We start from the raw sequence: 24,627 nt of genomic DNA, 5'->3' as shown, positions 1-24,627 counted from the left end.
AACAGGAGATAAAGGCATCATCTTATTGTCGACGTGCAAAATAAATTATGTTTCCTAAATATAAAAAGATTCAAATCTAACTAGAAAAGACTAAACACCGCTCCTGGTATTTACTTAGATTGGAAAATCTATACATTTTAGAAAATCTGTGCAAGAGAAGTAATTAAAACGTAATTGAATTTTAAAATGCTCTGACTTTGTAAATTTCTTATTAAGTTTCAGAGAAACGGCTGATTAAAACTTTCAGAGCTTAGCATTTACTGAATTATCGGTGTGCATTTGAAGTTTAGTTACATGTAGACATGAAATCACGCACTACCCTGAGTAGTAATAGTTAATAAAATCCATAGAGATAACTTTGAGAACTTTTAATGATTGATAATCAATCCTCTTGGAGGAAATACATGACCTTTTCTTTTGACAGTAAAATGCAGAAAGTTAGTACAGATGAACATTCATCCGACATGTAAAAATATGTGAGCTACTTACATACTATTTTCAAGACTCAAGAAACGTTACCATTGACTGCTTAAAGCAGTAGCTTATGTTCCAATGCTGTTTCTGTATACAGTCAATCTTAAAAGATAGGCGGTCGATAAAGTTAGTAAAAAGATAAAAAGAGCTAAAGACAATGGCGCCAGATATAATTGGCCACAAACCGATCTAACCTATAACTTTTAGAAAAAAATATATCTAAGAACTATTAAAAATTCAACATTAGTGGATATCACATTCTTAATGCGGACTTTCCTAATGAATGTGCCGCCGGAACCTCGTTGGGCCCAGTGTCTCTCGTCATGTTTACCTTGATGTCTTCTAACGGTATGTATGAAAATACAATATAGTTCCTGGAAAGGATATTCAAGTAAAATAACCTTGTGCTTTTCCCATTCTGTTATTCCGTTCTGGCTTTAGACAAACATGTCAGTGTTACTTTTAAAATATTTAGTTTCACAATCTTGATTTCATAAAATCGAATGGGACATTTAATCATTTTTAAACATATGACAGACTGTTTGATACAGGCGAGGAGAGGTAAACTTTCCGACTTTCGTCTTTTTATTCAGTTTACCTTTTGCGAAAGTATCCATGGATATGAGATGCACGAATATACACTATAAAACATTGAAACTAAGACATTGCAGCTTTGTATTCATTACTTATCTTACAATCTGCAACTTCCATTTTATACAGAGAACGCATTGTGCATTATATTGCTCATGTCTGCCACCTGTGTAATCAAAATGTCAAAATTTATTTACAGAATTATTTCCTGGTATAAATTGATATTCCATGTTTCGATCCCCACGTTTTCTCTATTTTTATCTCATAAAATTTGTTATGCATGCATTTGCTACGAGATATGTGAATAATACTTTCTTTTCTTTTTGCCAGGAGGTAAAAGCTTCACTATTGATATTAATTATTATTCTAATAAGCTTGTTTCTGTTAAAACACGCTTACGCTAAAATGGTGTCACGTTAACGTGCAATGACGTCAATATTTTTGTTGAGACCAAGAAAGAGCGCTACTATTTTTTATCTATTGTTTTAAGAGCATATAAGAATCGAAATAATGTATAGCAAATATGTGTTTTACTTAAATTAATACACTCAAATCGTTTATACGGCCCCGGAATAATTATTCCGCGGACGTATAACCTATTTTCGTGTATTAATAACGTTAAACCCACGACTTTTCTATGCAACGTTCCCTCATGCTTCTTGAAACATACTTATAGTAAACGTTTAATTCAAAGAACAAATAATCGTTTTGATTTTCAAATGCAGCAGAATCTGCCAGTTTTAGCCAAAAACGGTTCATGGCAGTTTGTAGTCCTGGGAACAAGCGTGACGAGGAGTCTTGTATTATACTAAAAGTACATTTGATCATTCAATATCTCAAGGATTTGATGACATCTTTGGGATTTTACTCAAAGAAATTTTATACAGCAAAATAAGTTAAAGGATTGTTTATCTTTCGATATTTTCTTGTGTCTGATAAATAAATTTTCATAAACATTTTCCGTAAGACCTAAAGGAAGTTCATCATAATAAAGAACATTTTTTCCCGATCGCATGAAGTATTTGATTTGCCCCCGACCTGTATGAATTGTTTAGCAGATTATCATCTTCCTGTCTTTAATTGTTCATATTTCGAAAACCTTTCTCTGGACACTAGCATCATAATAGCGAAATACATAAAAATCAGATTTTCCCCGAGATTTGTTCGCCTTCAACAGGTGGATATACCTTATTTCAGTGCGGAACAAATGTTACAATCACAATAAATACTTGATAATCTGCAGTTTCGTAATACAAACAGCTGGGGGATAAATAATGAAAAGGATTATTCTGGAATACATATTTCTTTCATGTTAGGTTGCCTGACCTAAAATAATTAAATACGTAGCAATATAACATGTAGAAATTCCATTGATCAGTGACATTTTCCCTTAACTTTTCTCATCAAAAGCTCATTTTCTTTATATTTTCAATTTTAAATGTGATATATATCGATATAAAAAGAATCAGTACATGTACTCGTATGCTATAACAGTAAAGACAGAGATTAGTAACCCTCTAGAATTTTGAAGCCAAAGAAGTGCTGAGATTTCTGGATTGCCAATCCGGATATTGGAATAGAATATATAATGGTAGGTGCAGCATATTGCACAAGCATTAACAAGCAAAATAGTACTTCCTGTTGATTACTTACTATAAGGAAGTAAACAGCTATATTTATATCAAAATAATACACTGTCAATCTAAGCCTGATATTCGATACGTTGTACTAGTTCTTGTAATCTGCAGCCTACTCTCACACTCTCGAAGTGTTCGTCAGTCAACGATATTAACATTATTTATTATATCGGCAAGTAAGTTTCGACAGCTTCTCGTTTACGATTTAGAAGAAAGATGTTTAAAAATCTCACTCTGAGATTGATGATGTAATATACTAGTATATACAATATATAGCGTGTCAAGCTGTTTTTATCTATAATACTTCAAAATTTGTTACTTTTCGTATAAAGTCAAGCTTTTTCTTCACAGTTTAAAAAGCATAGACTTTCAATTAATTAAACTTTAACAAGAGAAATTGACATGAATCAGTGGTCACTGTCGAAGATAAGAAAATAATGTTACGCACAACTAGCCGACAAATTTCCTCTTTGTATCTGTTGCTAAAGTTTTTCGGCGAGGAGTGGCGCTCAGCGGCCGAGCGGCTACGGTCGAGGACTTTGAATCACTTGTGTCTCATTTCTATTGGTTTGAAACCTCACTTGAGGTGTAGACTCTTTTATGTGAGGGAGTTATCCAACAGGCATAGCTTTAGTGAGGCACCCGCCCATATCATGAAGCAATATCCACAGGGGAACATGGGTTCTTCAGATGCATTTGCCAAACATTATACACCCCAACCCAATCCACCTCCAATAATGAGATCATTTTCGTTTTCATCGTTCACTCAATACCGTTAAACACGTGTGACCGCCGTAAAAGGTGCCCTTGTATGTGGTTCATCATATTATTTTGTCTTCTCTAAAGGGTGGGGAGCGTTGGAAGGGAATGGATCATGGAGCCCATTCAATATTTATGGATGATAAATTTTCCGCATAAGCTACTGCAAAAGAATGTGAGGAATGTTGCGTATTTCCTTCATGAATAAACTCAATCGAAGCAAGTTTGCTATTGTTTTGCTTGTTGCGTTCAAGTCTTCTTATAGATTATGTTATCAAGTCTATCTTCGTATAATTAATGAGGAGCCACTTCTTGGAGAATGTTTACTGACATTTCTGGCGAGATAACGAATTTAGAAGAAAAGTAATGAATTTAGAAGAAAAGTGTATTAATTTCAACTCAAAGGTTACTTTGTGCTCCTTAATGATGACTTATAGCACAGGTGTAAGGATCAACGAGTTTCTGAAATTTTGGGAGAACCAAGACATAAATATTTATAATTCAAGATAATTTATCTACGTATACAACTGATAGTGTGTTTTATTTGTTTGTTTGTTTTTGTTTGCCCCTCGCGTAATGTCAGACATGGCCGGCTGTATGGTTAGAACCACCAGTATACCCACTTGATGGCTTCCTGACGTGAAGAATTTTACACCTCAACCAAAGCTTCAAATTCTCATTAACGATGGGCAATTGATACAGCGATCACAATCGCTTGGTCATGATGGTCCGTATAAAGGTAACAACAAAAATATAAATAGTCCAGTCAGTTGAATGCAACAATGCCTGGATTTGCTTGCGGGTCACAAACTATTTGTATCTAAATGAGATAGAAGAGTAAAATCCGCAAAATGTGCCCGATCTTGTTATGTAACTTACTAAAACTGATATCGTCGTATATGTGTTGTTTAACAGTTTACAATGAACACAATAATGGATGTAAAATTATAATAGTTACAGTAAATAAAGGTTACCGTAACAGGCAGTCTGTCATCTTCCAGACGTTCTTTATAAATATTCATATTTATAATAATGTAAATTGTCTATTGTCGAAATCTCTTTTTAACGTTAGTTGGTAAGGTGAATCTGACAAATTGATGCACAAGAGTAAGTTTTGCTGTTTTGCTTGAGTTTTGCTTGGGCAAACAATCGTACAGTGAACAGTAAAGCGCTACTGGTGCATATGAAGTTCATAGTGAGAGAGAGAGAGAGAGAGAGAGAGAGGGAGGGAGAGGGAGAGAGAGAGCGAAAGATGTTTGATTAAAGCAAAACAACATGCAATAAATATTTGATTTGCCAACTGCTTTTCCAACAATTGTGTCACAGCTTGACAATTCCTTTCAGATAAGTCTTATGATACAGGGTCGTCTGAATTTAGTTATCATAGATAATTATGCAGGTTAACTGCGCTGTTTGAGAAAACAAACGGGTTGAATACAAACCACAACTACAGCATCAGATGCAGAGGATATGAGCCGTGCCATGGGAAAACCAACATAGTGGCTTTGCGACCAGCATGGATCCAGATCAGCCTGCGCATCCGCGCAGTCTGGTCAGGATCCATGCTGTTCGCTAACAGTTTCTCAATTACAATAGGCTCTGAAAGCGAACAGCATGGATCCTGACCAGAATGCGCAGATGCGCAGGCTGGTCTGGATCCATGCTGGTCGCAAAGCCACTATGTTGGTTTTCTCATGGCACGGCTCATATATCGTCAGTAAATTGAGCGTTTCTCGCAAGTCTTTATAATGGCTAGAGGTCTGATATCATCTAAAGGTAAGGTATTGAAAATATTATACATTTTATTTGTATAACAATGTTTCCATCAACTGGACGTAACTACTTCATATATTTACCACTTCAATACTGGTTTATATTTTCCATACTCCTAAGACAAATAAAAATGAACCATTACGGGGACACTTCAAACAAACATGTAATTTCGGAAGAAGCGCTTCAGATTTTAATATGGCTCCAGTCACATGATGAAGATTTGATTGATATGTTTAGATGACGAACACTAATTTATTTGGACTTTGATATCTACAGCTATTATTATGTATAAATATGTATTTGCTCTATCAGACCCCATGGACCGTGGAGTCAATTTAATTAACCTGTAAAACTCCCGCTAAAGCCGATGTTTGCTTTGTTTTGTTGTTGTTGTTGTTGGTTTTCAACATTACCACAAAATCAAATTCCATAACGTATGTATTAACTTTAACATCAAACATCTAAAGGGAGCGTTGGTCTAGTGGGTTAGGTATCAGCCGCTCAGCCAGATAGTCGTGGGTTCGAACCCTACTGAGGACATGATCACTCCTTCTATAAAAGACACCAATATTAGTTTTTCCAGGAAACGGACTCAAGAGTGTTTCAAATAGGCTTGAAGCTTTCATCACAATCGAAATTAGGATATACCAAACTAAACGTGTATGTTTTCTTTAAGAATATATAATAAAGTGTTACGAGATCCTCAGTATAAACAACTGATTTATCCTTGTTCAAACTGCACGTCAATCATTTAAAATATTCAAAGCAATATTCATTATTTTATACACTTTGTCGTGATAAAATATACTTCTGACTCTTGTCTCGAACTGTTAATGCAAATGTAATCCGAAGTCATCAATATTTGACAAAATTATTATTGACTGTCAGTGGTATTGCACAATCCAGTACGGCTTCACAATTTCAAAATGATTGTCTTTGCATAGCTGATTACTCCGACAAATTGAAGCTGGAACCAGCACGGCTACACATTGACCATTTCAATAGGTAATGACGTCCGAACCTTTGCTAAGAGACCGAGTTAATGCCAAGCTAAGAAATTTATCAGACGAGTCTTTGGAAGGATATAAAACACCCAAGCAAAATAATAGAAGACTCGGATCTATTTAAACGTATGCTCCTTAGCACCCTGTCACCAATGTAAAAGTACAATCTGTTAATAAATATCCAACAGAAAATGTTAGATGTCCGTACTAATCAAGATATATTACCAGTCCTGTGTAACTTTTGTATATACTGATAATGATTGGAATTACCTTACTGGATCGCGACATCACACAGCGAGCGATAATTATATAATTTGTTCACTAATTGCAACATGGTTACTGATTACCTATAACCTTTGCTGTGAAAATTAACACATAGCTAGTTGATAGCATGTTTAAGGTGATTATCAAAATGCATTCATTAGCGTCTGCAACGAAGAGATGATCGTTAAAGCATACCCGTCGGTATTCTACTGACATTAATGACATCATATTTGTTCAGTCAAATGAGAGGGAATTGTTTTAATATGTTTCTGTTTTACATCTGGCAGCCCCTACTCGATGTCAAGTAGAAACATTTGACTAAAATTGAGAAAACTGAGAGGTCTTTGCAAGGATGCAACGAAACAAATTTGATGAAGATCCACACAGAGGTTAATGGGAAGAATATGTTATATTCTATATAAAAATTCTGAGTCAATGAGTCATACGTGACAATTTCATAAAATCTGAGAAAGAGTGAGAAAGGAAATGCTGCTATAAATAAAGTTTGGTAAAATTCCAAGACAGCCTCATGCAATGATGCTACCAATCAAGTTTGGTGAAGGTACGTCAAATGTTTCATGAGCATATGTCTGAAAAACTACCGCTTTATTATACTTATCAGTACCAGGATACATTTAAAAGTGCTTAGTAGCTTGAAAACTTTAATTCAGAAGCTATACAATGCCTGTAAACAAATGTGAAGGCTGAGAAAAGCCGAATGAGTACACGGACTTACAATAAGGGCAATAAATTAGAGACATTAACCATAAAAATGTGGGAATACAGAACACAGTTATTGTGTTTAACCATGTCAACGGAAATTTTAAAATGCAAATCAGAATTTTCATTATGAATAAGAAAGAAGAGTTACATCAATCGGTAAAAGGTACAATGCAGTCATTGAAGAGGAAATTTTAAATTGCCCAACGCTTGAATATATCATACACGATGATGCCTTAGGTACGTCTATTAAGGAATCAGAAGGTCTAGCATTGCCTACTGAGTGACAGTACTTACACAGCCAAAACGTACCACAAAAAAATGTCGCTTTGGTACATTATGGATGCGAAACACACAGATCCTAGCTAGTAGGTCAAGGTCACACTCGGATGACAAACGTCAATATGTTTTTTTCGTCTTAATATATAAAAGACTCTTTCTTGGTCTCTACATTTTCACGTCAACTTTTTTTTGGTACTCTTTACCCTTTTGTAAAACTTTTTATATTATTTTAATTATTCTGCAGCTCCATCTTTTAATGTTTCTACTTTATTTTTTGATATGGATCTCCATCACTGTTTCTCCATAACACTGTCATTTTATTAGTCTAAATCTACAATGGTGGTGCTTACCTGTACAATGATACTTATCAAAGCACTAAGAGCATTGCAATGTTCCACCATAAATCTAAACAGTGATATATTTCATATGACTATATAAAATCACAGACTCATGAGTGAAAAGGATATACAAATAAGACAGCAAATTGACGGAAGTTACCTTCAAAATGTGGCAAAACAGAACACAGACTTTGTCTTTTAATGGAAATTTCCATAGTGACCATTAGGTTGTAAGAAAGATGAGGTGCATCGATTACTTGTATTAAAACAAATATATGAGCATTAAAATCTGCAAAATGCATGAATATCGATGCAAATAGTAAAGAAAACTTAAACCTTTCTGAGAGACTTCAAATTACAACTTATATGACACGTTAATTTCAATTAAGACATCTTCATTTAACATGTTTAAGAGGAAAAACTGTTTACTGGAAACATACTTCATTGCACTTTTTTTGCTAGTTAATGGTTTTAATAGATCGTCATAAACATAATTATGTACAGATATCTATAGAATGGACGTTTTGCAGCATTTGATATTTCGTGACACTGTTACTAGTGTAAATGCAAAATGACATTTAAAAACGCGCAGGGTCGTTGAAAAAAGCCATTTCCATGCTACATAATGATACCTTTTGCAATCATTAACGAATTAAAAGGTCTCATACATCCTCATGTGTGAAAGATTAGCAATTGACCAAAACAAATTTTAATTTTCATTACTTCACCCTATAGATGCCAAAATCCTTTAACTGCAGTCTCCTCACTTTACTAAACATTTCACATGCCGGGTTTTCGCATGGAACGGGACAAGAACAGATATGTAAGATATGGCTTGTGTTATGCAAAAATTAGTTCAGTTAACTTTCAGTACAAATACGTGACAATGGATCACGTAATAAATACATCAGATTACTTTATGTTACGTAGCTGATTATCCCACTTAAGTAATTCTCTCATTTTTATAAGAGAAATCTTTATGAGACATGTTTACGAATGTTAAGGAAGAAGTTTTGAGAAGCTATACAAATTGTTGGGTATTTCGATTGAGAGGAAACATATAAGAAATGTGATTAACTGATATTGCTTCTCAGGGTGATTGACGCCTATTGAATGGCACATTCTAATTTTGTCGTCTACAGAAATTGCTGCCTGTTTGCTTAATTTGGGTTTCCATTTGGTCTTTTCCTTTGAATATATACGAATATTCCAATCTTTACGTGTTGCTTAAAGGATAATTGACAAAACAAGTTTCGATCTTTTCTAGAAGTTGCGGAAGCAAATATTGACTTTACAAAATAATGTCTTAGAAAAGTGCCGAAAATTACTCTCATACATTTTCCTGTAGCTTATTCTGAAAACACAAAAAACAAGTACCAAGTAGGAATAAGAACGTTTTAAAAGGACAGTTCCTCTAGGATGCAAGTTTTCAACACTGTATGTAAAGAAGTGTACATAACGAATATGTAGAAAGACAGTGTTAAGCAAATAAACATTGAGGACACAACCAACTTGGAATCAGAGAGGGATACCGCTTTGGAATGGTTAGCGGCATAAACACCACTCCCATGGGATGTTTAAATCGATTATCTGTGCTTCCCCTATATTTTCAAAAGATACTGATCAGTAATTTATACACCTTGTGTTTTTTAAATGAATCCCTGTTACACCGACACAATTATAATTGTCATAAAGGAAAAACAATCTGCACCCAAGAGAGGCTTCGAAACCAAAGCGGTAAGAGGCAAATGATTCGAAGTCAGTGACCTTCACCACTCTGCCACTGATGCCCCACAGGTTTCTTATCTTGTCATGTCGCAATGTGACTCAGCTTATCTTATCATGGCAGAAAATCAATCTTCTTATTTTTTCATGTATTATCTTCTCTTCACGGGAAATTATTCTTCGTATCTTATCAGAGTGGGATTCGAATTTCCTTACCCTTATATGCCGGGAAATAAAACTATTATCTTAAACCAAATTTGAACAATTAAGTATCTCCATATTGACCATATACCGTTGTACACCTATCATAAAGAATGCACGTCAGCCATGTTTAATACGTAAAGTATTTTGTTTTGAATTTAATGTTTTACAATTTATCATAAAGGATTTATTATCTTCTAAACCTCATTACGTAAAGGTTAGGGAATCTAAACAACAGTATATGTTAATTAATTACGTCAATACGTTTTTATACTAGACCTGATTGCTGAACACATATGCATTTAAGACTTTATATAAGTGAAAACTATTTGAACCTAATCGCACTTGTAACTATTCCCTCCATGCCACGTTACATTAGATGCCTTTTAAAGGCAAATGTAGTATTTACACTACAAAACGTTTTAAATGTTGCACATTTTATTACCACTTCTGTACAAGCTTAATCAAACCGAGCATGAATGATATTGTTTTTCTATAAAATTTTCTATGCTTTGAAAGGATCTTGTTTGATAGGTTGCATTAAGCTTTAAGCTTTGATTATGAATTAGTCAATGTTAATCATTACAAAGCCTTTATGTTTAAGCATAAAAGAATGTTTGTTGTTATGTTTCAGCTTAACAATAACATAAAATTATCTGTGAAATAATTGTTCTATCATGTTGTTGTCAATGAAAAGTCAAGTCAGATATTCTATTGGCAAAACGTATGTATATGTCCATTGCCAAATAATTTTGTTCACAGAATATCAACAGTAGTTAGTTCACTTTAAAGAGACCAAAGTAATTTAATTTTGGTTCTCTCACAATCAATGTCAAATTAGAAACCTTAACAAACAATTCATCGCCCTGCCGCAGATGGAACACGGCACCAAGATAACTCGTGTATTCTCCAAACGCTTGATTCTGGCCCCAGCACTTTGTGATACTACTTTGGATCATAGATTCCTCGCCGCCACGTGGATATATAAAATTGTAACGGTATATATAGTGCGATAGAGGCAGGGAACCAGTCTCTATATTCCTCGGATTATCGAAAACTTCTAAGAATGACAACTGGCTGTAGACATAGTACAGCCCTTCTTCCGAAATAACAATTCGGCCAAATCGGTATTGTACCTTGCGTGTGAAGGCAAAAGCTTCCTGACTGATCCAGTGAACAATTGGAAACAGCTGCATACCAGGATCTGAAAACGAAAATATGAAGAAATTTAACTATTTCAAATGATTTTGTTAACATGTGTGTCATAAAACGTACAGATGGAAGACTAGCATCCTGCCACAACATCCTGGAATCAGGACACTCATAGCTGCACACATTGGAATGATAAAAGCTTAAAGAATTAAATACATTGTTAAAATCAAGTACATTATTACTTAGTGCAATTTCACTTCAAAAAAAAAGTTATTGTAAGCTTAAACTGTTTCCTTTGATATTATTATGCGTTATCAACACTACTAGTATAAGCTATATGCAAACGGATGAAGATTTGACACGAGAGGTGTTATTTATATTTGAACACTTTTACAAGCTTGCATATATATTCAATGACCTGTTTTTTTTACTGTAACAACTGTTATATTTGATATCTGGTACTGTAATGAATAATTAAGGCGGTTGAAGAAGATAAGAGATTGTACTACCAAATTAATTATCTCCTTTCAAAATCACTTTTTTTGCTAAAAATGAACATTTTGCTACAAAACTGAACTCCGTTGGCTTCTGTGTAGAGTCGGATTACCCTAACCAAACAATATTTATACACCTGGAAACTCCGAGGGTAATTTATTTGCAAACTTCATTCATATATAAGTGATCATTCTACATTTGAATGACTATTTATTTATTTATTTGGGTTTTATGGCGCACCAACACAGTACAGGTTATATGGCGCCAAACAGGACTACATATTGTGGTTTCACATCTCAATTACATCGAAATAAAAACATGAGGTATGGAATCAAAATTTGTATATCTGCTGGAATCACAGAGTTTCACCAAAACCAAGTGTTAAGACCCTATTAGTCGCCTTTTACGATCATGCAAGGGTAAGGCAGTGGTTCCAATTCTTTTCATACACAGATCGTCCCAGAACCACATGGGGCTTTAATGACTAAGCTAAAAGCTTGTTAATAATCTATCTTTTTGATTTGTAAGAAACTCTTCTTTAGATGCATACAACTGACTTTACAATGTATAAACCGCCGAAAGGTACTCAGCTCGTATCATTAAAATTTCTACTTGTGAAAATTTGTGCAGCAATCCGTGTTTGAAACCAATAACTTAATTTAAAACTGTTCGTGCTATATAACACTTTTATTAAGTTTCCGAGGAGTGGCTGAATAAGGACTTTACAGGCTTTGTTATTTTCTAACTGATCCTTCTGTAATGGCAGTTTATCATTAAAGTTGCATGGATACATTAAATCTAATAATAGGCTATACAATAATAGTTATTACAGTCCATAGAGCGGTCTTTGGAAACTTCTAAATCAATTGATAGAACTATATTAGACAACTTTGGCAGTAAGAAAAAGACATATATGTTTTATTTAGGATATTGTTTGTTTCAACGTACGATCAAAATAGTCTCCATATAGTGTACATCGGGTGCAATTATTTCACCAAGTGACGTAGCCATTAGTGAAAATTTAATAAATCTGGATTTCACATACGAACGATAATTGGATTTTACATGCAAAGCAAATACATTTCCTCTTTATCTCATGCCATTTCTAATGTCTTAACAAACCTGTACTCGTTGCGCATGCGTATCGTCGCGTGCAACATTGTCATCATGTCATGTGAGTGTAGAATAATGACATCACAGTATCAAAGTAGGAATATGTTACATAACGATGGCATTAAATTTATGGCTTTAAACTGCATTTTAATATAAGAATATATTCAAGGAACATTACCACTGACTGCTAAAAGCAACAACTGTGTATTTTTCATGAAATATATTATATTGTTCATACAAAAGCCGATAAATTTTAACTCATATCAGTATGCTCACAGAGAGTAACACGAAGTGTCGTTCAATTCAAATTAATGCAAGCTATGTTTGTTAGAAAACTTTAACGATCTTTACTCACATTCCATTCGATCATAGGTCGATCCCATTAAATGTGCTGCCGGAACCTCGCTGGGACCTGTATCTCTACTTTCTTCTATCTTGATTTGTTCTGAAAATATACATAAAAATTATCCCGTTACTTCTTATACAAATCGCAGGTTCATAATTTGTGCTATATGACTAGTCTATAGACATATATTTACGGGGCTAAAAGATCATAAAAAAACTGTGAACATTAATTTCTAATGTTATTTAACAGAACAATTAACATTAATAAATGGCTTTCCGGTCAACAATCAAAATTACTAACCGGCAAGACATTTACTAAGTAATAGTTTTAACTATTGACCGTCAAAACATTTAAAGATTATACACTAGTTCATGCAAAAATCTAAATCTATTTTCCCAGTCAATATTTTGTAAAATAAGTGAAATGCGTATACTTTATACTACATGTAACGATATAATGATGTCATAGAGGTAGGTTTCTATTCTAACTTCTATTATGTAAGCAGGTACATACGAATATTTCATCACAATATGCTACTCATTCCATGTCCGTGTTTACACAATTTTATCTATATATTCTGCAGAGTCCATCGTTTCTTAATTACGCACATTGTTTTCATTATCGCCGGGGACACGGACGTACAAAACATGCTTCTTTAAATTAAGACACCATTGCTATATCTGCATCATGGAACTTACAGTTTGCATTTCCCATTATAAACGGAGGACACCTTTTTCATTATCATGCACTTACATGAATGATTCCGTGTCAGTCACCTGAATAAATCAAAATGTCGGAATCTGTAAACTGACTTTAAGTTATGGAACTAATTGATATCCCATGTTGCGTACCTCACGTTCGTTTCATTTTTATACAACATACAACTTGAAATGTGTGTGCTTGCTACTAAACTCTGAATCAACATTTTAGTATCATCAAGCTTTGTGTTGAGCAACTGCATTTTTTGTTTTCGTTGAATTAATTATTTAAAATGTCCTTTAGGACCAAACTGAGTCTTGGTCAAATATTCAATATAATAATACCTTTATTGTGCCTGCAGGCTAGTATTTATTACAGTAGATATTGCATAAAGAGCACACTACAGATTGTACGTAATGTATTTAATCATATTACTCCAAACCATTTTAAAATATTTAATTGTAGTTATTTCGTGTCTTCTTTTTTGTTATATACCTATAAAAATTCTGTACAAAATACGGTTTGTATAATTCACAAATAAGTATGAAGAGACAGGAAAATAATCAGTATTGAACCTTTTGTATTGTATGTTGCTAGACTACATTCATTTTATATGCATGACCTGATACAGTTCTATTTATATCACACAAAAAACTTCTTAATTCTATTTTAACATCGATAACCATTGAAGATATCGTTCGATAACAAAACAACTATCAAAAAGGGTCATTATGACAGTAGCTAGATCTGGGATTTTGTTTTCGGCTCTCGTAGATTTTGCAAGGTCAGATCACATTCGGTGCTTGCACGCCACGATCAGATCTTGCAAAATCCACTCGAGTCGAACACAGCATCCCAGATCGAGCTACTATTATAATGACCCTATTAAATCTGATATATATCAAATCAGTCTGCTGACACTTAGCAATATTTTCTGAAACCAGGCAGGTTTTCTTCACATTCAATTGACTTGCATAGATGGATAATTTGACACGTTTCTCTATGAAATTCCTGAATGTTACAGTCATTCCGTAACCATTTGATACCCTGCTATTTCACAACAAAAGCAATTAGTTGTGGTTGTACTCGATAATGAAAAGAGTTTTTGTACATTATGTATGGTTGTCAAGAACTCATGCTAATAATAAATAAACAACCAGAAACGAGTTTCTAACGCAAACGCATGAGTTGTTCAATGAGGTCCTAAATACAAAACACATTATGAACACATTCCTTATTTAACTTCTTTATGAAACTGCTAATAATTTCGCATTATTTCTGCAAGTAACCCTTTGTCTAATGTGTTATGAAGCGAAATTATTATTCTTATCTCTTTTAGTTATTCATCCAACCTAGTAAGGATCATCATGGGGTTGGTTTTTTTGCCGTTTTAAAGTCCTTGAAAGTGTTACATTAATTTTGTTTTCAATATTTTACGTGCATATTCAGAGCTCTGACAGCTGAATATGAAAATTGTGCGCTTGATATGACTATTTTATTAAGTAAAGTCACAATAGAAATTACGAGTCAAACTGCATACATATGTTACTTCAGATCTTGTGCATATTAAGTTTATGTTATTACGTTAAAACAGACATTTTATTCTAAGCTAATAATGCTCTTCATCTATGCTCTGGTTTGTACAAAATACAGGAAAGAAATATTAGCCAATAATACTATTTGTTTCCATGTTTGGGAGTAATTTCTAATAATTGAACACGATACTACAAACAAAATATAATGCTGATTAGGAAAATGGAAAGCAACCACGCAAAATCATGACAGTCAGTTCATTAGCGGCAAAATTTTTTGCAATGTCTCTCAAGCCTCTGGCACCGACTAAAGAGAAATTTCTTTATAACAAAATTGAATGGACTCCGTTATTCTACCAAATGCCACTAAAAGACTGTTCTTTCGATATTTGATAAAGTTTATACGAAGACCTTATAGAAGCACATGCATTGAACGCAACCAAACAAAATAATAGCAAAAAAGGCCGATACAGATTTAAGCGGATCTCATTAAAACATATCCATCAAATGGACCAAGTCATCATAAGTGAACAGAATATATAACTATACTGAGTCAAAATACAGAGCGACTTTAGCGACCCCGGTAACCTAAAAACATGATGAATATTAAAAACTGTCGCAAGAATTTGGTAGCCTTTTTCCAGACTATTTGAAAACAAACCTCATTATACTTTAGTCTTTGTCAGTATATAAAGTTGAAGTTCACAATGTTGCGATATCCAATATTATGGGTACTATATACATTTATCATCGATTAATTCCTACTATAAAAGCTGTATTTACATGAAGTAGTTGCGCTATTCATTCAACATGCAGTACAAACTTATCTCTGAATTAATTAGTTATTTCGATTGTGACTAAATGCAATATAAGTATCAAAGTCCAGGTACGTGTAATTATTATATGTCTTTATCACAAATGCTTACAATATAACTATATGGAGGTAGTAAAGGGGTAAGACTGAGGTCATTTTTATTGACAGGACTTATATGTACAAACATATGATATATGTACAAACATATGATACTATCTTTTATCGAATTAAAACAAAATAAGTATATTACTTGAAATGAACATTTTGTCATGAAATATTAAGCCGCTGCAAAGGTGATGGCGTAATTCTAGACTAACATCAGTTATAGAGAATATCTTAACAGTGTCAAGTTTTCTGGCCCTTGAGATACCCTGACCATGCAATCTGTAAATAGCTATAACTTTTGTTTTAACTACATGCAAAAAGAGATTTGTTGTTTTTTTCTTCTGTGAAAGATTTAATGATGTGTATAGAAAACTCCCAGATGTTACAGTAAAAATGTCAAGATTTCCATCTCGAAACACCCTGACCCTTCCTTGGACATGATTACATAATTGCCTGGTACAAATATATAAACTATACAAATATCAGAAAGTTCATTTAAGAAAAATATTTCCACATTGTCTTTTGGACTCAAACTGTTAATGCCTATCCAAGAAAATATCTCACGTCCACAATAATCAGTATACATTACCGGTTCTAAGAAGTTTCTATAAATAAGCATCATGATCGATGTATTCTATTGGCTTGTGAAACACTTCTAATAATCGCCCGTTGAGTGCTAATTACAAAATACGTTTACTAATTTGCAACGTAAGACATTGGGTGCTAATTATTTATAACGCGTGCTGTGAAAATTAACACCCGATGGTAAGCATACGCCGTTTATCTAAATACCTGTATCTCCGCGGGAACATTATCAAGATATCATCCCTGTCATCAAGTAAATCACGTGACGATGGCGAAAACCATGCAAGTGATCTTAAAATGGCGACACGCTTTATTACTCTTGTAAAATTCAATGCTTGCTTGAAATACAAGTACGAATCTATAAAAATATATCAATATAGTATAAAAACTAAAAAGTTTCTTCGTCATGAAATAAAATGAACGATTCCGTGTCAGTCTCCTGAATCAATCAAAATGTCAGAATCTATAAACTGACTTTAAATTATGGAACTAATTGATATCCCATATTGCGTATCTCACGTTCGTTTCATTTTTATACAACATAAAACTTGAAATGCGTGTGCTTGCTGCTAAACCCTGAATCAACATTTAAGTATCATCAAGCTTTGTGTTGAGCAACTGCATTTTTTGTTTTCGTTGAAAACGTCTTTATCAACCTTAATTATTTAAAATATCCTTTAGGACCAAACTGAGTCTTGGTCAAATATTCAATATAATACCTTTATTGTGTTTGCAGGCTAAATTATTGCAGGCTAGTATTTATTACAATAGATATCACATAAGTAGCACACTATAGATTGTACGTAACAAATTTTATCATATTACTCCAAATAATTTTGCAATACTTAATGGTAGCTATTTCGTGTCTTCTTTTTTTATTTTATACCTATATAAATTTTGTCAAAATAAGGCTTTTATTTCACAAGTTAATATGAAGAGGCAGTAAAATAATCCGTATCGTACCTTTTTTATTGTATTTTGCTGGTATACCTGATACAGTTCTATTTATATCAAACACAAAATCACTCAGTTCTATTTTAACATCGATAAACATTGAAGATTTCGTTCGATAACAAAACAACAAACAAAAAGTTGGAGGTATATAATAAAAGGGTTATTTTTACAGTTGCTAGATTCGGCTCAGACTAGTGGATTTTGCAAGGTCGGATCACATTCGGCGCTTGCGCGCCTATAGTGAGATCAGATCTGGCAAAATTCACTAGAGTTTAAAACAGCATTCAAGATCGAGCTACTATTATAATAACCCTATTAAATCTGATATATATCAAATCATTCTGTAGACACTTCTGTAACTATAGCAGTACTTTCGGAAACCAGGCAGGTTTTCGTCACATTTGATTGACTTGCATAGATGGATAATTTGACACGTTTCTCTATGGAATTCCTGAATGTTACAGTCATGCTGTAACCATTTGATACCCTGCTATTTCACAACAAAAGCAATTAGTTGTGGTTGTACTCGATAATGAAAAGAGTTTTTGTACATTATGTATGGTTGTCAAGAACTCATGCAAATAATAAATAAACAACCAGAAACGAGTTTCTAACGCAAACGCATGAGTTGTTCAATGAGGTCCTTAATACAAAACACATTATGAACATATTCCTTATTTAACTTCTTTATGAAACTGCTTATATTTTTGCATTATTTCTGCAAGTTACCCTTTGTATAATGTGTTATGAAGCGAAATTATTATTCTTATCTCTTTTAGTTATTTATCCAATCTAGTACGGATAATCATGTTTTTGTTTTGCCATTTTAAAGTCCTTGAAAGTGTTACATTTGTTTTCAATATTTCACATGCATGTTCAGAGCTCTGACAGCTGAATATGAAAATTGTGCGCTTGATATGACTATTTTATTAAGTAAGGTCACAATAGAAATTACGAGTCAAACTGCCTACATATGTTACTTCAGATCTTGTGCACATTATGTTTATGTTATTACGTTAAAATAGACATTTTATTCTAAGCTAATAATGTACTTCAGCTATGCTCTGGCTTGTACAAAATATAGGAAAGAAATATTAGCCAATACTACTATTTTTTTCCATGTTTGGGAGTAATTTCTAATAATCAGACACGATATTACGAATAAAATATATATAAAGGCTCTTTAGAAAAATGGAACGGAACCAAGCAAAATAAGGACAGTCAATTCATTAGCGCGGCAATAAACTTTGCAACTTTTCACGCCTCCAGCACCGACTAAAGCGAAATTTCTTTATTACAAAATTGAATGGACTCCATTATTCCATCAAATGCCACTAAAAGACTGTTGTTTGGACATTTTGATAAAGTTTATACGAAGACCTTATAGAAGCACATGCATAAAACGCAACCAAACGAAATAATAGCAAAAAAGCCTGATACAGCTTTAAGCGGATCTCATTTAAACATATCCACCAAATGGACCAAGTCATCATAAGTGAACAGAATATATAACTATACTGAGTCCAAATACAGAGTGACTTTAGCGACCTCGGTAACCTAAAAACATGATGAATATTAAAATCTGTCGCAAGAATTTGGCAGCCTTTTTCCAGACCATTTGAAAACAAACCTGATTATACTTTAGTCTTTGTCAATGTTTCATTTATTCTGATTCAGTAGATAAAGTTGAAGTTCACAATGTTGCGATATCCAATATTATTGATACTATATACATGTATCATCGATTAATTCCTTCTATATAAGCTGTATTTACACGAAGTAGTAGTTGCGCTATTCATTCAACATGCAGTACAGACTGATCTCTAAATCAAATAGTTCTTTCGATTGTGGCTAAATGCTAAATTAGTATCTAAGTCCAGGTACATGTAATTATTATATATCTTCATCACAAATACTTAGAATATAACTAGAAGGAGGTAGTAAAAGGATGATACGGAGGTCATTTTGTATTGACATAGCTTATATGTACAAGCATATGATATTATCTTTTATCAAATTAAAACAAAATAACTATATTTCTTGAAATGAGCATTTTGTCATGAATCATTGAGCCGCTGCAAAGGCGATGACGTAATTCTAGACTAACACCAGTTATAGAGAACATCTTAACAGTGTCAACTTTTCTGGCCCTTGAGCTACCCGGACCATGTAAGCTGTAAATAGCCATACTTTGTGTTATAACTACATGCAAAAAGGGATTCGTTTTGGGGTTTTTTTGTGTAATAGATCACGTGTATAGAAAATTAAACAGATTTGATAGTAAAAATTTCATCACTTCCATCTCGAAACACTTTGATTCTTCCTTGCAAATACAGAAACTATACAAATGCCAGAAAGTTCATTAAAGCAAATATTTTTACAATTTCTTTTAGGCTCAAACTGTAAATATTTATCCAAAAACATATCCCACGTCCACACTAATCAGTATACATTACATGTTCTACGAAGTTTCTATAAATACAGATTAGGATCGATGTATTCTATTGGATCATGAAACACTTCTAATAATCGCCCGTTGAATACTAATTACAGAATACGTTTACTAATTTGCAACATAAGACATTGGGTGCTAATTATTTATAACGCTTGCTGCGAAAATTAACACCCGGTTAATCGATAATAAGTATACACCATTTATCTAAATGCCAACCTCTCCGCGGGATAATAGTCAAACTATCATCCCTGCCACAAAGTAAATCACGTGACGATGGCAAAACCATTGACTACACTTGTAAAATTCAGCGCTTGCCCGTAATACACAGGCAATAATTAATTTATTATATAACGTTTAAGATTTTGATAAAATATCTTATCTTTCAATGTTTTGATCTTAGCAATTCGTCAAAATTCTTTGACAGTACTCAATACTTCCATTTCTTACATTTTAACCAGTATGCGTCACAACGCCAGAAAAAGTAATGTTAGTAATTCCGTATTATTTTATAGTTTTTTTTTGTGTTACACGTAAAATTAATGTATATATAATATACATATAAATGTAAAAAAAATATTCAACTACCGAGATATAAACACAATTCAAATCTGAAAATATATTACTTGGCTGAACAATTTAGACTGTTTCCATATGCTTTAAAAATAAGAAGTATTTTATTGTAATACAATGTAACCTCTTAAAATATGACCAAGAACGACTTTTTCTCATAAGTCTCAGATGCATGTATTAAGATAAATGAATTACAATTACGGATCTATTCCAGTGTATCAATATAGAGTAAAAAAAATTCAGAGTTTGTCCGTCATGAATGTTAGCTATGCAAAAACTGCTACATTTGTTTCAGTGGCTAAGTGGCAAAGGTCGTAGACTTCAAGTCACTTGCCCCTCGCAGACGTGTGTTCGTTATGTAATTGATATATGTTTCCATGCGTATATTACATGAGTATTTGGTATATGTTTCAGTGATTTAGTTGTTTCTTTTTTTTGCGTATATTACATGAGTATTTGATACCGGTATATGTTACTATAATTTAGTTTCTTTGCGTATATTACATGAGTATTTGATATATGTTACTATGATTTAGGGGAGCCTGTATAAGTTAGCTCAGTTCTAACCATATCTCCTCATATGACACATATATTCGCTTTTCCAGGAAGCGGATTTAGGATTGCTTTAAATAAGCTTTAAACTTTCATAGCAATCGAGCTGAAACAAAGTATTATAATCTAAGTAAACTAAGTCTAAAAGAAGATAGTTTTGTTCTGTCCTATTATGTATTGCTTTAACGGTTAAATCCCGCCGATGTTTTGTTAAGCATCGCTTTTCTTTGATATTGTCAACCTTTGCAGTCAGTTTGACTTATGCTTCATCATTTAGGAGTTTTCAAAGAAATCGGAATAATGCGAACTATAAAACGACAAGTTCACATAATTATGAAATAACTCAATCTATTATATCACGATAAAAAGTCTGTTTTAATTGCTTAAAATGTCACACAAATAATAGAGTGTGTTCTATGATTTTTAACCAATACATACAACTTCAAAGTAGTGTTTCTGACAAACTACAGTTGAAACTCGATTTCTCCCTTGTCTCAAAATTCCGGTTATGTAATTGAGGCATTGAATTTTTATTCTGTAACATTCTTCTTCGCCCGTACTGGCACACCGTAAGCATGTCTCAGACATTTGTTATAATATATTAGTATCTTTTCATCAACGGTAAATTAACTTTTATATAGGAGCAAACATTTCAGATTGATGGGTTACGCAAAACATTAGTCAGATATTCCAGCGGACAAGCCTCTGTTTAAACCGATATTTGCATCTTTTGTTGTATTATCTATTGGTCTTGACAAGGCAAAAAGCAGAACAAAGCATACAATTCTCTGCTTATTTCTGATTTATCAATATTCTAAGAGAAAAGGAATAACATAAATGATGGGTTTATCTGTAGCATTTCCTAGACAAGAGCCTTTTTGTTTTAGGTCGTAAAATGATGGATGTTTCTGTCAGATATTTGAAAGGAATTTGCAGGTCTTTGATTCAGTTAAATCCTGACAAATATCGAGACAAAAAAACATTTATCAGTAGCGAAAAAGAAGAAAGGAACATAGTTATACATTTGATCCCATTTCTTACAATTACTTTAAAAACGTCCTTATTTACATTGTTTTTATTTAGAATATTTTGGGAGCTTAGTTCAGGATAGAAAATTAGTTTGTCCTAATTTATTTAAGCACGATCGTGATGTACGCCTGGAGCTTAGCTTATTTGAATCACTCTCAAGTCCGCTTTCTGGAAAATCCAGTTCTGGTTTCATATGAGAAGGCATGGTTGCGACCAAAGTGGGGCTCGATCCAACGACCGCCGACACCTTAACCGCTATACTATCGCTCCCATTCAAACATGTTGATGTTAGAGCATTTATAAACACGCCGAAGACAAGGATATGAATGTTATGTTCATTCGAGTTTCCCGTGTATACGATGGTCTTCTATAATTTTTCATTAATATGATTCCACCGTGGAAGTGGGTGTACTGAATATATACATGTACTGAATGACTTGCGGGTCCGGAGCAATAAATTTTGACTATTGACCGGGAAGCCATTGTTTTATATCATGATATCAAACATAAACTGAAAAGCTTTACTTTTCAAGTTTTGATTTTAGCATAGCAAATGTGTGTTGGATTGTAGACTGGCCAACAGCATAAATCTGAAAAGGGTCAAGAAGGTATTTCAAATAAAAAGACGTTACCTTCTCTTGCAGCACGGATGTTTTCCTCAACTGTTTCCTCTGTTTTTCTTATCATTGAATGAAGCCGTTTGATATTGTCTCTTAAATATTGTTTTTCAGATGAAATTGCATTACGCACGACAGTTGCGTGCTTGTCCATTTCATTCTTCATTGTATCCAGAAATCCTTGGCCTGATCCATTATTTCTGGTGCTGTCTTGTCTGACTTCTGTCAAAACGTTCTCTTGAATGCTTGTTAATTTAAGATTCACGCCAGTTTCCAGAATTTCTAAGCGTGCATCAATGCTTTCTTTTAGCTCGTTTAATTTTCTATCAAAAACACTTTCTAAACGACTTGATTCCAAGTCCAAATCTCGTTTAAGATCAGCTTTTATCTTTTCCATCGATGAACTCTCCGCATTTGTAAAATTTAAGCAAATGCTAACATATAAAGTGACTATATATAAAATTCTCATTTTGATCTTCGAAAAATGTATATCTATTTAACACATATTCAAGTTGCCGTACATAACATTGCGAGAGAATGCTATCGTTGCAAATAATTATGTCTTTATGCCTGTTTCAAAATTGCCTTTATATTAGTGCTAAACATTTACAGTATCTACAGGCCTACTGCTGCACGTATGTTATATAAATCTAAACATGTAAAGGTCTTATTATCAGTATTATGTGAAATTTACAGTAAGTGTCAGTTTATTACAAAATAACGCTAACAACATTTTTGCTAGTCAGTAGTTATATATTAGATATCCGTATATATCAAAAGTGTATTCCGACTATATCTCGAACTTAATGCAGAATCTTGCAAAATTACTTCAAACAGAACAGTAATAATACACGTGTGTCAGCAGGCCAGAGTGATAAATCTACGAAATCTATGTTCGAATAATGTTTCTACATGGTAAGTTTTAAGCTGACCTGTGAGCTGCCGGACAACCTGCCTGAAACTCTTCCCTTCTTCAGTCCTTTTATACAAATATGCAACGCGAACTCGTAATACAGATCCCTACATGCTTAACCGGATTTTCGTTGTGTAGTCAATGAGATCTGACCCGGAAGTATTCTAAACAACAGAGAAGATATAATTATATTTGTGCCTGCAAAACTAGTTCAGTAAACTTTTACCGTGAAAATGACAATTAGTTTTACAGAATGTAAGACGGAATCTACCGTGACCAATCCGAGTTGACTATAGGAAACAATATTTAATTTTCTGAGAGTAAACGGCGCGCTTTTACACTTGCTAATATTTAATCGAAACTTTCACCAAAAGATTGGAAATGATCTAACTAAGGAAATAAGTGCTCACACAAATATGTTTCGTTTAGAAATAAGAAAGTTATCGCCGTTTTTCGAATGTTACTGCTGTCAATTTCAGCATTGACGCAATGTTGAAATATGCGCATAAATAAACGAGTCATCTCGACTAAATAGTCTTATTACACAGGAAAGTCGTCACAATTTCTGAGTGCTAACAAGTATAGACTCTTTAATTCTGTCAGAAATTACTTTTTATTGTTAAATAAATCATTTAAATCATTATGTTGATTTTCCAGTAAATATTTTGACCTTTATATATTTTCGGTATAATTAAATAATTATTGCTTTCCTTAGAAGGTGATATGAATAATGTTCAACCTTCGAAATATGAATATAGACCTTGCTGGCGCCTCGGTAGATATACATATATCTCGCGGTGAACGTTTTTCATGTCACCCTCTCAGGAATGCAATATTTATATATTATACGTAAAAAATATGGATCTTGTCGAATTGTTTTCTTTTTGTACTGAGAAAAAATGAACTTAAAAGATTATTCAATATTCTC

At 33.3% G+C, this 24,627-nt stretch overlaps 1 protein-coding gene across 1 annotated transcript; it reads right to left on the bottom strand.

Annotated features, from left to right (window-relative positions):
• Window positions 1-8,027: 8,027 nt before the first annotated feature.
• LOC123554919 (tumor necrosis factor ligand superfamily member 10-like) lies at window positions 8,028-23,837 on the bottom strand. Its single transcript, XM_045345348.2, has 3 exons — window positions 22,802-23,837; window positions 12,884-12,973; window positions 8,028-10,972 (listed from the first exon to the last, which is right to left on the bottom strand). The coding sequence occupies exons 1-3, from the start codon at window positions 23,253-23,255 to the stop codon at window positions 10,545-10,547; spliced, it is 972 nt and encodes a 323-aa protein (XP_045201283.2). The 5' UTR covers window positions 23,256-23,837; the 3' UTR covers window positions 8,028-10,544.
• Between the last annotated feature and the right edge of the window lie 790 nt (window positions 23,838-24,627).

Source organism: Mercenaria mercenaria, chromosome 7, assembly GCF_021730395.1.
Source record: "Mercenaria mercenaria strain notata chromosome 7, MADL_Memer_1, whole genome shotgun sequence".
In the NCBI taxonomy this organism is placed as follows: domain Eukaryota; kingdom Metazoa; phylum Mollusca; class Bivalvia; order Venerida; family Veneridae; genus Mercenaria; species Mercenaria mercenaria.
Note: the sequence above shows the minus strand (reverse complement) of the source record. Positions and strands in the feature narration are given on the sequence as shown.